At 47.2% G+C, this 17,368-nt stretch overlaps 1 protein-coding gene across 1 annotated transcript; it reads right to left on the minus strand.

Moving 5' to 3' along the window:
* Positions 1–1,081: 1,081 nt before the first annotated feature.
* On the minus strand, positions 1,082–17,318 carry LOC136576861 (uncharacterized). Its single transcript, XM_066576469.1, has 5 exons — positions 17,184–17,318; positions 13,970–14,467; positions 11,091–11,272; positions 10,898–11,005; positions 1,082–3,492 (listed from the first exon to the last, which is right to left on the minus strand). The coding sequence occupies exons 2-5, from the start codon at positions 14,418–14,420 to the stop codon at positions 3,181–3,183; spliced, it is 1,053 nt and encodes a 350-aa protein (XP_066432566.1). The 5' UTR covers positions 14,421–14,467; positions 17,184–17,318; the 3' UTR covers positions 1,082–3,180.
* Between the last annotated feature and the right edge of the window lie 50 nt (positions 17,319–17,368).

The raw sequence follows: 17,368 nt of genomic DNA on the forward strand, positions 1-17,368 counted from the left end.
CAACGCTAAAAAAAAAACAAACTTCTGTGTAAGGGAGGCCTACATGCAGTCAGTTTTTTCATGCTCCTCTGCATGCTGAGGATGTGGGGTCTATAGCTGCCCTTGTATTCAGTAGATCAGTAAGTATGGCCGCTGGCAGTGAATACAAACATCAAGTTAGATATTTCTGCTCAGTTGTCGGCTTCTAGTTTTGTGAATTTCATGATGCACTTCATTGCTATGAAAATGTGCCGGATTATTGGACTTTCTGGATTATTTAGAAAGTAAATGGGTTGTGCCATGACAGGGAGAACCTACGGATGGGTGGGTGAGGGGTGTCTGACCGCTTGTACCACCACCAATCCTGAGAACAGGGCCCTAGCACGTCCTGAAGCGTAGGGAGCAGCTGTTGATGCTCCATTCACTTCGATGAGACTGCCGGAGAAAGTCGGAGTTCGAACATTGGCGATCCCAATAATATGAAGGGAGCAGCAGAACACACAGAGGCCTGCTGATGCCCACACTTTGGGACACAGCAGGGTCAGGGTATAACTTTCATTCATGGCACAATCATTTAAAGGAATATCATAGTCTTATGTCTAACAAGAGGGTATCCTCTACGTCTAGAGGAAAGAAGATTCCATCACCAACATAGAAGGGGGTTCTTTACTGTAAGATCAGTGAGACTGTGGAACTCTCTGCCTGAGGATGTGGTGATGGCAAAAATCGATAAAGGAGTTTAAGAGGGGACTGGACGTCTTTCTAGAGCGCTATTATATTACCAGATATAGACATTAAATAACCAACGGGGTTGTTGATCCGGGTTTTGGAGTCAGGTAGGAACTTTCAAAAAGTTGAGCCAGGGATTCTTCTGACTGTCATTATGGAGTCGGGAAGAAATTCTCCCCCCCAAAATGGGCTAAACTGGCTTCTGCCTCATTGTTTTGTTTTTTTTTGCCTTCCTCTGGATCAACAAGGAGGGGGGGGGGGGGTTGGGTGGAAACAGGCTGAACTGGATGGACATTGTCTCCTTTCGGCCTAACTCACTATGTTAGTATGTATTTCATTTCTATAGACAGAAGAGCAAAGCAAACAAACAAGACAGTATTAAATAAAGACTTTTAATAATTTTTCCAAACCTTACAGAGTGTATAGAATTGTGTAGGTAAAGAGACGCTTATCAAATCAGCACGTAGGATTATTAGCAAATTACATATTTAGAAATAAAATTTTAACGTTTCCATTCATTTCTCTCTTGGGAAAAGTAAAAAAGGACTCCATGAAGGTAGTGACCTACGTAATGGCTTAGAAGAGAGAGGGAGTCATGTGAACACTTGAGTATTTCAGGCAGACATATAGGACACCCCAAACATAGGATTTTAGATTGATGTGGAGATATCACACACTGCATGAGTCAATCCAATTTCTGTACATCTACAGACTTGATATCCGAATGGCCAAACAATTGTAAAATTTTGGAGGAGTTGAAGAAATTCTGTATTTCACAGTTTACAGCTAGAGAAAATATTCAACAAATCTGGAAATACACTCATTGACAAAAAAAATAAATCATGCACCATGGAGGAGTTGGAATCTAATGAAACTTTATATGTGTGAATGTAATGCTGACATAGGTTAGGGATTGCAATATTAGAGTGAAAGGTTTATTGGGAAAACTGTACAAATGTACCCTGTTGTGCCGCCTCTAGCCTGGGTATATGATGAGATATGGTCAGACATGGAGGCATACAGGGTCCGTATGGTATCCTGTGGCACATTTGCCCACAGAGGTTTCTACTCTGGCTCTAGATCCTGCACATTCATAGGTTACCGAGGCTGGTGTCCCAGCAGGTCCCATAAATGCTCAATCAGCAATAAATCTGCCAACCGAGCTGGCATGGAAACCCTTACTATGTGCGGCTGGGCATTATCCTGCTGGGAATGCCACTTGGAAGCCGCCCTGAGAGGAACACATGTGGCTGCAGGATGTCCTGAACATATCACCGAGCGGTCATTGTCCCTCCTACCACTACTAGGGGTGACCGACGGTTGTAGGTGATGGACCCCCACACTATCATACCAGCAGGGGGCAGTGTATCACTCCACATGAAGGTGCTACTTGTGATGGGGAAGACAAAAAACTGTTGGATCTGCTCATGCTCGTCGGTGGAAACAATCTTCTCTACTAGTGGTCTGTCTGGAGCCTGTTCGCCATCCGTGCATGCCCTCATGTAACCACTGCTCCCAACACCACCTAACAGCTTGGTCAGAACGGCTTAGATGGCAAGCAATTTGTGGAAACTACCATCTAGTTTCTTTCATTCCAATGATATGCCCCCTCTCAAAGTCTATAACTGGGCAAAATATCAGAGAGCATCGTAGAGGCGTCCAGTGGTCAACGATCTCTCAACAAGAGGTCCACTACACAAGAGTAGGCAGCCCTTATATAGGGCAACAGGGAAGGCACTTTTATGGCCTCTGGGGGCGAGACCCCGTGTTTCATCAGACCACAACTGTGATCACTTACATATCTGCCCGACGAGTTTTGAAGCTATCCAACATTTCTATCTGGGCGCATTATTTTTTTGCCAATGAGTGTATTTTTCTAAAGCCAATTAGTTTTTCTCACTCTATGAAGTTTTCTTCTCTGTGAACATCCAAAGCTGAAATTCACAATACTGTAGATTTTGTGTTTACAGAGCATTGTGGGTGATAAGAAAGCCCCCTTAACGATGCAACTGTCTCATCACACACACACACACAACACCTCTCACATTTGAGCTGCCGCAGTAGTCAGCTGATCGTCACGGGTATGGCTCCCGCAAAGAGTCACATTTTACTTGGGCAAGCCACAGCCAGTCATTTTGACAAGTAAATTGTAGTATTACATAGAGGCAATATAGAGAAGTCTCCATCTATATAGGGCTGGGTGTAGACTGCATTTATGTCTTCATTGTGCCTTTCTATTTCTATCTGAATAGTCAAAAATGGTATTCAAATAGAACCAATAACTTTAATGAGGCAAAAGGGGACCAAGGTTTGCAGTTTGGTTTCCATCTTTTTGTAGAATATAGTCGTGTCACCAAACCCCTACTGTGGAATGTATAAGAACTGTAGCCTACAGTCATAGCCTCATAACTATGGAGGCCCTGTTGTCTGGAGATCTTCCCACCTCCTCCCATAATATATGTGACTGATCCTTCACAAAAGTTCCATCTTGAAATGCCCAAAATCAGGCAGCTGAGTCTCAGTCTCTTGGCCGTTGTTGAACGGCAGACAGGTTTGAGAAAATTTTGCCCCCAACTGTTGTATTTGTGATAGCACCTCCTGGTGGTTGCACTGTCGTTGCCTCATCTGTTCCTGTTCCCACCGATTCTGCCTCTCTATGAGAGTTTGCATGACTTGGGTCAGTCTGTGCAGCTCCCCTCTTATTGAGTCCAACTGCTCCACACTTGCATCTGCTGGCCTTGCTGGAGGAAAGGATGGCGCAGTCTGTGTGCTGGCATCTTTTAACTGGTGGGCAAAAGCAAAGACAAGAACGAAGTAAATGAGAGCTGAGAGTTCTGTCTTCCCATTCCCTATGTGATTAGGGAGAGGAAGCGGATCAGTCAGAATATGTTTAGTTTGCATTCACTGTTGGCACAAAGCCACCATTGAATTGGCTCACAGCTACTCTTTCACATTGCAGGAACCAAGACAGTAACTGAACACTGGGACACCAAGACCATCATCATCAAAAAGCTAAACAGTATAAATGTTATTAGAAATGCACTAGACCACCAGGGCAATATTATCAACTCCCCTAGACACCCAGGATGGTATCAATAGACCACCAGGCAACAGAAGATGGCATTGTTGACCAACGAGAGATTGTGGATGACATTACTCATCTTCAAGGCCAGAGTTTCCCAACTTCAGTTCTCAAGACCCTTCATCAGGTCAGGGTTTCCGGATTTCCTTATAACTTCACAGGTGCTGTAATTGTTGGCAGGGTCTCAGAAATTACTACAGGTGTTTTCTCTATAGGATATCCTCTAATCGTGACCTGTTGGGGGGTCGTGAGGATTAAAGTTGGAAAACACTGTTCTAGGCAAGAGGAATGGTATTCGTAAACCCACTTAGAGACCAGTGGTAGCATTATTATCACGCTACACATCAAGGATGATATTAATAACCCCACTAGATAACAAGAATGGTATTATTACACCACTAAGCCACCAAATATAGCATTGCTTAGCCACTAGGCATCAGGGATAGTATTATTAACCCAGTAGATACCAGAGATCGTATTATGAAATCTATTGGAACACCAGTCATATTAAACTGAAGGTGGTTTTACATGGGCAGATCATCTGCCGGCGCTAATGAGTGCTGACTGACCATGAGCATTTTGGTCAGCGTTCACTCCTTTTATATACAAGGGCAGATTATGTGTACTATGGGAACGAAAGATCGTTATTACCGTTGTTAATCCCCATCCAACTTTCATTGGACAGGTGAACAGCTTCCAGTTTACATGGGAAGATGTGCAGCCGATCATTTTTGTGCCCACATAAAGGAGACGTTCAGCCAAAGAGCGAGAGTTTGCTCATTTGTCAGCTGATTGTGGGCATACTTACATGACCTGATGATGGGGCAAATGTTCTTTCCCAATTATTAAGCCATGTAAGAGACCCTCTGCCTTTACTGGGTAATTGACAAAATTATTTGGTCTACAGGTTAAAAGGGATTGTATCAGAATTACAAGTTATCTCCTATGCACAGGATAGGTGATAACTTGCTGAACAGTGGGGGTCTTACCACTAAAACCCCCATCGATCCTGAGAACGGGGGTGCCATGTCCCCCTACAGGGATGCTTCTGTCTGTAATCCGCAATTATGTCACACTGAACGCAGTGTCGGCCGAGCATGCCTGGTTGGCACTCCATTTTAATGGACCTGATCTACATACCTAAGCTCTTGCCACGTGGCTATCTATGAAAATCCCACTGAAAAGGAGTGGTGGCACCACTTCAAACGGTCATACCACAGCTGGAGATTCTACTACTACCACTCCTGGTGACCACAACCCAGCTGGAGACAGTGACACTTTCTACTAAAAAGAACTGTGCATGCTTATAGTGCACCCCAGTAGAGTAGGTGACATCAGACTTAGTGGTGGGCTCCTGCTGACTGCAACCATATCGACATCGGTGTCCTGCCGGCAAGGGAGCCGTAGAACCTCAAAAATGAGCTGCAAATCCAATATACCAATAGCAGAGCGGCTACGTGAATTTGCTCACGAACAACCTGATAATGTTAGCCACACACCCTCTGATCCAATGAAACAGCCACCCTCGGCACCAGGCTCTGGCCTGCTTCTACCTTCTGACTCGGAGCCAACACTACGGCAAGTTATAGCCCAACTGCTGGATGCCATTAAATGTTCTACTACTTCATTAACGGGCAAAATTGAGGAAGTTAAAATTGACGTGGGCCTCCTGCGACAGGATATGCAGAACCTTAGGGAACAGGCTGGAGAGACTGAGGCCTGCATCTCACAGGTGGAAGATACTTTAACTCCAATACCAGCTCAACTGACTGAACTGGAGAAGATGGCCGGTCTGTGGTCTCAACGAACTGATGACCTCGAAAACAGACTGAGAAGAAACAATCTTCGAATCTTAGGCCTGCCGGAGCGTGTTGAAGGACAAAGCCTGTGTGCGTTTATGGAGGGGTGGCTGAAAGACCTTCTTCCAGAGGCAGACTTCTCTTCGGCCTTTGCCATTGAATGCGCACATAGGGTTTCATCTCGGCCCCTACCTCCGGGTGCCCCACCGCGACCGATGCTAGCACGATTACTCAGTAGTAGGGATAGAGACGCTGCCCTACAAGCTGCTAGATGTAAAGGGACACTTAAATTTAACAACATCACCGTCTCCATCTTTCCCGACTTCTCAGCCACTCTTCAAAAAACAAGGGCATCCTTTGTCAACATCAAGCATCGGCTGAGAGAAGCTGCTATCCAGTATTCCATGATGTATCCTGCCCGTCTGCGAGTCATTCATGGCGACCGCACCATCTTCTCTACACCTGCGGAGGCTGAGACCTGGTTGGAGTGACTCCAAGGATTGCCCAGACGTTGACCTGGACCTCCAGGAGTTCAAGAACTGGTCGCCTAAGTGTTGAGACCCTGTCGTGAGTCTGCCCTCTCTACCTTGTTTAACCCCTTCACCCCCCCCCCCCTTCTTTTCCCCTACCCAGTGTGGATTGGGCAGTACTACATGACAGAGACCTTTTGGGACTTCTTCTCCCATGCCTCAGGGAATTATCATCATAATGGTTATATATATATGTATCTTTTTGGGATCCACAAACTTTATGCTTGGTGCGAAATGCGAGATTGTGCCCTATATATTGCCATCTGATAGGTGCACTCTCTCCCCCTATATTTACTATGTTGCATGACCTAAATACCAATGCTCTCCTCATTCTAAGTAATCGTGCACACATGCAACTTCAAGTTTGGTTTATAATGTTAAGTTATGTTTTTTTTCAAGTTTTGCAAGGATTGGTGCGGCACAATGCATGGATGTGTGATTGGAGGGGATTCACTGAGGTTCGGACGCTCCTGGGCCACTGCCCGGGGTCCACCCCTTTTAACCTAGGGATTATCCTACTACTACATGTAAAGTATAATATATATGTCTAATTTCACTATGCTGTCCTGGAACGTCCAGGGGCTGGGCTCTCCCAGAAAGCGCTCTATGGTAGTCTCACAGGTGAAGTGCTGTAACCCACATATTGTATGTCTCCAGGAGACCCATCTGACTCCAGAGTCCATATCATGGTTGTGTAAGCCCTGGGTCCAGTAATCCATTCACGCTACCCACACTTCATACTCCAGGGGAGTATCCATCCTGATACATAAGCGACTCAGTTGGGAACCTGGTCGGACCCTGAGGGGAGATATGTCTTTATACAGGCCTGGGTTGAGTCGAATCGATATGTTATCCTTGGGGTCTACCTGCCGCCAGCGGCGAACTGGACGATCCTTCATCAGGCGGCCTAGTTTGCGGCTCAGTTCCCAAACGCTGCTGTTGTCTGTATGGACGACTTTAACATGTTGCTTGACACAACATTAGATAAATTTAGCACTACTCTGCCCATTTCTATTAACCCACACCCTACAACACTAGCTACATTTACTTGGGAGGTGGGCTGGCAGGAGGTTTGGAGAGCTAAACATCTAGCGGATCAGGAGTTCTCGTGCCACTCAGCCGGCAGCAACTCTCTGTCATGTATTGATTACATTTTCGGTAACACCCGTACTTCTACAACAGTAGTGAAAGTACAATATCTTCCTAGGGGGGTGTCGGACCATTCTCACCTTTGGGCTGAATTTGGTATAGCAAATGGCAAATCTAATAGGCATGGTTGGAGAATACATCCCTTCTGGCTAAGCCTATTTGACCCACATGATCGTATTCCTGACCAACTTGCCGCCTTGAAATAAATAGCCCTGACACTTACTCGGCACTACTCTGGGAGACCCTTAAGGCCTTCCTCAGAGGCTGCCTGTGCTCCTCTATATCTTTCATTAAACGCAATACTTCCTGATGTGAGCAGGAGATGGCATCCGAATATTCCAAATTGGAAGCGACTTATGTCGCAGATCCCTCAGATGACAATAGAACAAGGTGATTGAGTCAAGGAAGACAATATCTCCTATACCTGCAAGAGAAGGCTCGTGGGTCCACTTTCTTTGCTAAGCAAAAATATTATGAACAAGGTAATCAATCCAGCAGCTTGCTGGCTCTGTTTGTCCATCAGAATTCAGCGTCCCCCTCTATATTACGTATCACATCTGATTCAGGAGAAGTCCTTATTGACAGGGATCAGATTGGAATGTGATTTCAACAGTTCTACGCTAAATTGTACAACACCAAATTCCACCATTCTCAGGACACCCTGAACAATTTCCTAAATAAGCCTACATTCTGGACACTCACACAGGACCAACAGGCATTTAAGGATGCGCCCCTTACCCTGACCGAATTAACGGAAGCGCTTTCGGGCATGTCCAGCGGTAGATCGCCAGGCCCTGATGGCATTCCAATTGAGGTATATGCCAAATACCAAGACATACTGCTCCCAACATTACTTGCAACATACAATGCGGCCTATGAGAATGGAGATCTCCCTCCATCCTTCTACAAAGCAACAATAGTATTAATTCTAAAACCGGATAAAGATCCCCTAAACTGTGGTTTCTACAGGCCGATTTTCCTACTTAATACTGATTACAAACGCCTAACTAAAATTCTGGCTAATCGTCTCAATACCATAATATTGGATCTAACCCACCCGGATCAAACGGGGTTTATGCCCGGGAAATCAACCAGAGACAATCTGAGGAGGGCCCAAGTGGTGACGCAGATAGGGGCGGCCGGAGAAGAGGATTGGGCCTTGGCCTCCTTAGATGCTGCAAAGGCATTAGATTCCATTGAATGGCCCTTTTTTTCCAGGTTTTACAGAGATTTGGTTTCGGCGAGACCTTTATACGCTGGATCACTCTTCTGTACAAATCCCCCCTAGCAGCTATTTCCATTAATGGATCCTGTTCTCCCCATTTCCAACTACATAGAGGAACTCTCCCCCATACTATTCGCCCTGGCCATTGAGCCGTTGGCAATGATACTACGAGAAACCCAGTTATACAGGGGTGTCACAGTGGGGGATAGGGAAGATCGAGTGGCTTTATATGCCGATGATCTCTTGCTTTTCTTGGCGGACCCTGAGGCAACCCTCCCCCACGTAATAAATCTCATTAATACTTTTGGTGAATTCTCGGGCCTTCAAATAAACTGGACTAAATCGGCCCTGATGCCCGTTTCCGGTGGGAGGTGTTTGGGAGATATTGACTCACTCTGCGGCCTCTGGATCTCCAACCAGTTTAAATACCCGGGGATGCACATAACCAATGTAAAGCTAAATGTATACCCCCTAATAGATCTATTCAGGTCTAAGTTCAAAATATGGGGCTCCCTGACGCCCGTGGTGGCGAGGCGCATTAATCCCATCAAAGTAATAGTACTACCAAAGTGCCTATATATAATGCAGCATGTGTCGGTAGATATCCCGACCCGCTTCTTTAAATCCATGCAGTCCCTGATGTCTTCCTTTATTTGGGGAAATTCCCGCCCCAAACTACGAATCTCTACACTTCAGAGGCCGAAGCAAGACGCGGGCGCTGCCCTGCCAAAATTTGTTCCTTTACTATGTGGCCAGTCAGCTAATTCACTTGAGAAGCTGGCTGGGTGGTGGCCCTCTCCCCAACTCTGAGGCGCATTTGGCACATTATCTAAAAAGATTGTGGCCCCTGCTGGAATCTCCTTCTACCCTAACAGGCAAAATGATACCAATTCATAGGCTAGTCTTTCTGGTCTGGCGGCAGCCAAGTCAAGTGGCCGTTTTATGGACATAATAGCTGACACTCCCCTTTGGCGTAATCCTGGGCTCCCGGAATTACTCCAACTGGAGGAGGCCCGGGTTTGGGAACAATATGGCATCGGGACCCTGGCAGACCTCTATCCACAAACACCCTGTCCTCATTTGAGCAGCTACACTAGAAGTATGATCTGCCCCGCTACCATTTCTATAGATTTCTCCAGGTCAGACACGCATTGTGGGCGCAGTTCCCGCCACCCACACCTGCTATTTCTCATTACCCCTTAATAAGTATCCTTGGTTCCCAAGGCCCCCAGGGCCTCATATCGGCACTGTACTCCCATGTTATCTCAATACGAGCCTGCCCTAATAAAATGGAAGACACTGATACCGACACTAACCGAGGACACGTTCCAAGAGCTCCTGGAATCTCCTCTGTATGTATCCCCAGCAGCCAATAATAAAATGATCCAGCTGTATATAGTATATCAGTGTTATCTCACTCCAGCAAGATTTTACAAAATGGGCAGAATACAGTCTACAAACTGCATTAGGTGTTCCTGCGAGTATTCCGATTTTTGGCACATGATGTGGGAGTGTCCCGTTATTGAAGGTTTTTGGAGGGAGGTCACAGGTTTCCTCTCTGAACTTGTGGGAGTCCCTGTTCCACCGAGCCCAGAGATCTGTCGATTTGGAATATTAGATGAAGAAAGCTGGCAACACCATATAAAAACTTTTTCTTTGGGAATCATTGTTCCTTGCTAGAAAAACGATTGCACTGCGGTGGATGGATCGTAAGAACCCCTCACTCTCAATGTGGAGGAAGCTGGTCAATTCGGCAGTGCCATATAATTATATCGTCTACAAGGGACATAAGTGTCCTGAGAAGTTTGATAAAGTGTGGGTCTGTGGTGCGATTCCCCCCTCACGTTATATTCACCACAATTAACGTCTTTATCTATTCTGGAGCTCAGACGTGCCCCCTAGTGGATACACGTTCTGGAGCGGGACCTGTGGCCTCGGAGATTTGGCTTCTGTGTATCTGATCAGACTTTAAAGAATGTGTTATTTATGATGTATCAGGGTGCCTGAACCTCTCTACCAACCTAATTATACAGCGATGTGTATTATCTATGTGCCGCACCTGCCTGCGATTGTAGGTTTCTCTATGCTATGTAATTTTCAATAAAACGAGTTTAAAAGAAAAAAAAAAAAGGACTGGGGGCAGCCTGCTTGTGCGATTGTTGCTCCATTTAATTTCTTCCTCCCCGAGGGAAGGTGGGTGCAGTAATCCTGCAGTGAGGAGGACAGGGGGACATAGGACCCTTGTTCTTGGAATTGATGGGGGTCTCAGTGGCGAGATCCCCACCAATCAGCAAGTTATCCCAATGCTGTGAATAGGGGATAACATGTAATTCTGTACCTACCCACCGGACATTCTCCCCGTATTACATGTTACCGTAGTGATTCCTCCTCTAGTTTGTCCTACCTGAGTGTTTGCTTTGGCCACTGGTCTTAGAAGAGGCTGCTGGCTTGTTGTAGGAAGTGGAAATTGTCCTGCCGGATTCAAGGGCTGACCGCTATTTTGAAATATTACCTAATGAGAAACCAGGATGAAGCAAGTCACTATCTCATAGCTAGAGCTGGACAAACGAGGTTTGCAATAGGAACTTTCATGGTACCTTCTTCTGTAAGATGATGGCTTTGTCTACTAACTTCTTTGTGACAAGCAGCGCTGGGTTCCTCTGTGCGGGGAGGGGTGTCCTTGCTCTCCCATTGACGTGATTATGAGATGTGAGATATGTAGGGTTGGGACGAGTCACATTCGGCGCAGGATGCTGGATAGGATGGACAGTGCAGGATCCTTAGAAAGAAAATGAAAAGTAGTTAGTATGTTAGAGTCACTCTTCCAAATGGACCCAAAATCTGGAGACAAGGAACATTAAAGGGGTTGTCATTAAAAAAAAAAAAAAAAAAAAAAAATCTATACTCACCTACTATTTCCCCCCAAAAGTTAGACCTCCCCCGAAACTCAGCCGTACCCTGGTTTCGAAAATAAGCCCTAGCTAAAGTAAATGGAAAAAAAAACCATCAATACTCACCTGGCCCGCGGCATCTGAGTCCCTAGCGATGATCCCCGATGCTGCGGCAAGCTGCAGTGTCCTTTGCGCTGAGATATCCTCTTCTTCCTGGTGCTGGGGCTTTGAATACCCCGCCACCAGCAAAGCGAGCACTGGGATTGGATCGAACACCAGCCAAATCAGAGCCGGAACTCGATCATTCACAGCCATTCAGTGAATATCACTAGAGCGCCAACACCGATTGGCTGGCGCTTGACCCAATCACAGCGCTCGCATTGCTGGAGGCGGGGTATTCAAAGCCCCATCACCAGAAAGAAGAGGATATCTCAGCTAAGAGGACACTGCAGACTGCTACATCGCTACCGAAGACAAGCAGCGCGAGGCACCGGGATGCTGCGGACCAGGTGAGTATAACCCCCCCCCTTCCCTACCCCCGAAAATATGACACTGTGTCTTTTTGGGCAAAAATTAATATAAGACAGTGTCTTATTGTCAGGGAAACACCGTATTCCTCCCCAGGTAGTCTACTGACCTCATCTTCTCCTCGACGATCTTCTCCTGTCTCCTGCAGTCCGGGGTTCACCTCACCTCCAGCTGGCTGATTCTTCTGCTTCCTGTGACGGTATGTACATTCACAGGCAGTCTCCTTGTCCGGCAATGTACGCTACGTCATTAGTTCACAGCCTAGCACAGAGTGCCGAGCTATTGCAGAGATTGCGCATGCCCGCTGTCTCTGCAATAGATCAGCATTGTTTCCTAGCCAGTGAACACTAAGTCACAGGGACATAGCATACATTGCTGGGCAGGAAGAAGAATGCGAGGAATGCCACTTCATAACAAGTAGAGGATCCGGTTGGCTTGCAGTGACCTGATCCGGGGGACTGGAAAAGATCAGTGAGAAAAAGATGCTTTAAGGAGTCTGCCTGGGGAGGACTAGGGGAGTATAGAATTTTTTTTTTTATGACAAAACCCCTTTAAAAGACCCAGGGTGACAGAATTCCAACTCTGAAACCTAGTCACATGGTATTGCTCCTCTCTGTGCTGCCCACGTCATCAATAGGGCTGGCTGTTCAGTTCTTTTTTTTTTTTCATTTAAATTTTTTATTTCTAGATCAATCAATGCAATTGACAACGAGAAGCATCAATTTACATAGTGATCACGGGAAATGACACCTTTCTTGAACAAACGTCACTGGTGATGAATTGTCCAGTATGTTCTTGCCAACTACTTTTTGTTTCTTTGCCTGGTTTCTACATCCTTTTTGTATTTGGTGGCCGGAGCAGTAGCTTCTAATCCGCTCTATCATGAGGTAGTTTTAGAACAGTCTTGAGTCATGTCTTTAACCCCCTCCTTGGGGGTCCGGCGGGAGGGGAGGGGGTATGGGAGGGATGGGGAGAGGATAACTGAAGTAAATACGTTTACTGCAAGAGACAAACCAGCAGCCGCTTTGCCTTATGGTTGGGGTTTCCTGCCCCTTGCTTGCTCTCTGCTCTCTGCTAGCCTGCCCAGCGTTCCCCTCAGTTTCTCCATTAGGTACCATTCTGTATATCTAAAGGGCGTTACTATAACGGATATTTCCGCCTCTGAGAAGTGGGAGGTGAGAGATCCCTTCCATTTTTTGAAGTGTTTTTTGTACCCCTATCCTTGTGCTTCTCTACTCGATTCTTTCCATGGTCATTATGTGAGTGAGTTGGGCCACCACTTCTACTACCTCAGGGGGGTAGTTGAGTCTATGAGAGACGGTGGTTTAGGATTGTACGTTATGTGGCTGGGAGGAACACATGTTCAGTTCATTTTAATACCTAAGCCAGTCCCTTCTCTGTCTCTATATTGCATTTAAAGGTGGATTTAGATGGGATGAATGTCAGGCCAGTGATCCCCAACACTCGTCCCCGCACATACTCCCTCTCATGCTGCTGCACAGGAGCTAGTATCACTGACTCACAGCGGCGGGGGCAGGAGAAGATTTCTCTCCTCGCTCTCCCCCACCCCTCTCCATTGACATAATACAGCGACCGTTCAGTACTGAACGGTCGCTATTTACACTGAACGATTAGCGTTCAGCTCATCGTCCGTCGTTTAAGCTGCATACACGATGGACGATGAGCAGATCGCTGATCCTGCAGTGTAAATAGCAGCCGTTCAGTACTGAGCAGCCGCTATGTTAAGGCAATGGAGAGGGGTGGGGGAGAGTGAGGAGAAAAATCTCCTCCAGCCGCCCCGCTGTGAGCCAGTGATACTAGCTCCCATGCAGCAGCATGAGAGCTAGTATGTGCGGGGACGAGTGTCAGGCATCATTTGTCCGACATTCGTCCCGTCTAAATGGGCCTTAACAGAGAAGGGGATTAGCTTAATTATTGAGATGAGTCACCACCAGACCAGAAGTGCAGGATCAGATACTTTAGGTCTGTTTTAGCATTTAGACTACAGTCAGCTGATTATTTAGAGGACATTTCTTTACACACTTAAAAGTACTTACGGGTCTCCTGGATTCTCTGTCCTTGTGAGACAGCCTGAGGCACAGTCCTTGGGCCATTAATTAGTGGCTCCATGGATGGATTTCCTTGAGAAAGTGAGGTCACGCTCACAATTTTAATGCTTTCTTCTTGGTCATCTTGCTGTTTTATGTCACCCGTGGTGTGTTGGGCGTTGGATACCTGAGAAACCCCCTCCTGTTTCTGGCCAGCATTGTCCTGCAGAAGGCTCCAGAGCTGGCCTTGTTCCCAGGGTTGCCCCTTAGCAGGTAGGTTTGAAGGGGCATCACCAGACTTCTCAGGTTCAATATTTTTACGTTTCAAGTAGAGGTAGATGGCTTGTGGCGTCACCTTTATGTTGTCCAGCTCAAGAACCTTTTTGATTTTACGGAAGCTTAGACCAGCTTTCCTCAACACCACAATCCTGTGTTTTGCCTGATCATCCAGTCGACCCATAGCGTCAGTATCTAGGACTTCTCAAGATGTTTGGAAGGTGAAGAGTCCTGAGAAGAAATCAAGACATCTTGTCAGAAGATATGAAAGTCCAATACAAATCTCTGTGTATAAAGAGCTTTCCTCCTAATATGCAGACATGATGTCTGAGATCTCTCCTCCTCCTAATACACAGATATCAAGATCCAGACCTCTCCTCCTGCTAATACACAGACATCAGGACCCAGACCTCTCCTCTCCTCCTAATACACAGACATCAGGACCCAGACCTCTCCTCTCCTCCTAATACACAGACATCAGGACCCAGACCTCTCCTCTCCTCCTAATACACAGACATCAGGACCCAGACCTCTCCTCTCGTCCTCCTAATACACAGACATCAGGACCCAGACCTCTCCTCTTGTCCTCCTAATACGCAGACATCAGGACCCAGACCTCTCCCCTTTTGCTAATACACAGACATCAGAAACCAGACCTCTCCTCCTCCTAATACACAGACATCAGGACCCAGACCTCTCCTCTCGTCCTCCTAATACGCAGACATCAGGACCCAGACCTCTCCCCTTTTGCTAATACACAGACATCAGAAACCAGACCTCTCCTCCTCCTAATACACAGACATCAGAAACCAGACCTCTCCTCCTCCTAATACACAGGCATCGGGACCCAGACCTCTCCTCTCCTGCTAATACACAGACAACAAGACCCAGACCTCTCCTCCTCCTAATACATAGACATCAGGACCCAGACCTCTCCTCCTCCTAATACATAGACATCAGGACCCAGACCTCTCCTCCTCCTAATACACAGACATCAGGACCCAGACCTCTCCTCCTCCTAATACACAGACATCAGGAGCCAGACCTCTCCTCCTAATACACAGACATCAGGAGCCAGACCTCTCCTCCTAATACACAGACATCAGGAGCCAGACCTCTCCTCCTAATACACAGACATCAGGAGCCAGACCTCTCATCTCCTGCTAATACACAGACATCAGGACCCAGACCTCTCCTCTCCTCCTAATACACAGACATCAGGACCCAGACCTCTCCTCTCCTCCTAATACACAGACATCAGGACCCAGACCTCTCCTCTCCTCCTAATACACAGACATCAGGACCCAGACCTCTCCTCTCCTCCTAATACACAGACATCAGGACCCAGACCTCTCCTCTCCTCCTAATACACAGATATCAGGACCCAGACCTCTCCTCCTCCTAATACACAGACATCAGGACCCAGACCTCTCCTCCTAATACACAGACATCAGGACCCAGACCTCTCCTCCTCCTAATACACAGACATCAGGACCCAGACCTCTCCTCCTAATACACAGACATCAGGACCCAGACCTCTCCTCCTAATACACAGACATCAGGACCCAGACCTCTCCTCCTAATACACAGACATCAGGACCCAGACCTCTCCTCCTAATACACAGACATCAGGACCCAGACCTCTCCTCCTAATACACAGACATCAGGACCCAGACCTCTCCTCTCCTCCTAATACACAGACATCAGGACCCAGACCTCTCCTCTCCTCCTAATACACAGACATCAGGACCCAGACTTGTCCTCTCCTCCTAATACACATACATCAGGACCCAGACCTGTCCTCTTCTCCTAATACACAGACATGAGGACCCAGACCTGTCCTCTCCTCCTAATACACAGACATGAGGACCCAGACCTCTCATCTCCTGCCAATACCCAGACATCAGGACCCAGACCTCTCCTCTCCTCCTAATACACAGACATCAGGACCCAGACCTGTCCTCTCCTCCTAATACACAGACATCAGGACCCAGACCTGTCCTCTCCTCCTAATACACAGACATCAGGACCCAGACCTGTCCTCTCCTCCTAATACACAGACATCAGGACCCAGACCTCTCCTCCTAATACACAGACATCAGGACCCAGACCTCTCCTCTTCCCCTAATACACAGACATCAAGGACCCAGACCTCTCCTCTCCTCCTAATACACAGACATCAGGACCCAGACCTCTCCTCTCCTCCTAATACACAGACATCAGGACCCAGACCTCTCCTCTCCTCCTAATACACAGACATCAGGACCCAGACTTGTCCTCTCCTCCTAATACACATACATCAGGACCCAGACCTGTCCTCTTCTCCTAATACACAGACATGAGGACCCAGACCTGTCCTCTCCTCCTAATACACAGACATGAGGACCCAGACCTCTCATCTCCTGCCAATACCCAGACATCAGGACCCAGACCTCTCCTCTCCTCCTAATACACAGACATCAGGACCCAGACCTCTCCTCTCCTCCTAATACACAGACATCAGGACCCAGACCTCTCCTCTCCTCCTAATACACAGACATCAGGACCCAGACCTCTCCTCTTCCCCTAATACACAGACATCAAGGACCCAGACCTCTCCTCTCCTCCTAATACACAGACATCAGGACCCAGACCTCTCCTCTCCTCCTAATACACAGACATCAGGACCCAGACCTCTCCTCTTCTCCTAATACACAGACATCAGGACCCAGACCTCTCCTCCTAATACACAGGCATCAGGACCCAGACCTCTCCTCTCCTGCTAATACACAGACATCAGGACCCAGACCTCTCCTCTCCTCTCCTCCTAATACCTAGACACCAGGACCCAGACCTCTCCTCTCCTCCTAATACACAGACAGACATCCAGACCTCTCCTCCCCTATTACATGCTATTATGCCATGACTGGACATGCTGGGATCTGTAGTCCCCCTGTGGCACACATACCCGCTCCGCGCTCTCTCCCTCTGCAGCCATTATCACTGTCTGTATTTGTTTACACAGGGAGAGGGCTCCGCGATGCCTTCTGGGAGGGGCGGCACCCTGAGGTGAAGTTAACCCTGTATGCACGAACATTCATAGTCTCTTCCCCTGGACAACCAAACAAAATCGCTACCTTCCCCTTTAAGACC

The sequence above is a fragment of the Eleutherodactylus coqui genome, chromosome 8 (assembly GCF_035609145.1).
Source record: "Eleutherodactylus coqui strain aEleCoq1 chromosome 8, aEleCoq1.hap1, whole genome shotgun sequence".
Taxonomy (NCBI): domain Eukaryota; kingdom Metazoa; phylum Chordata; class Amphibia; order Anura; family Eleutherodactylidae; genus Eleutherodactylus; species Eleutherodactylus coqui.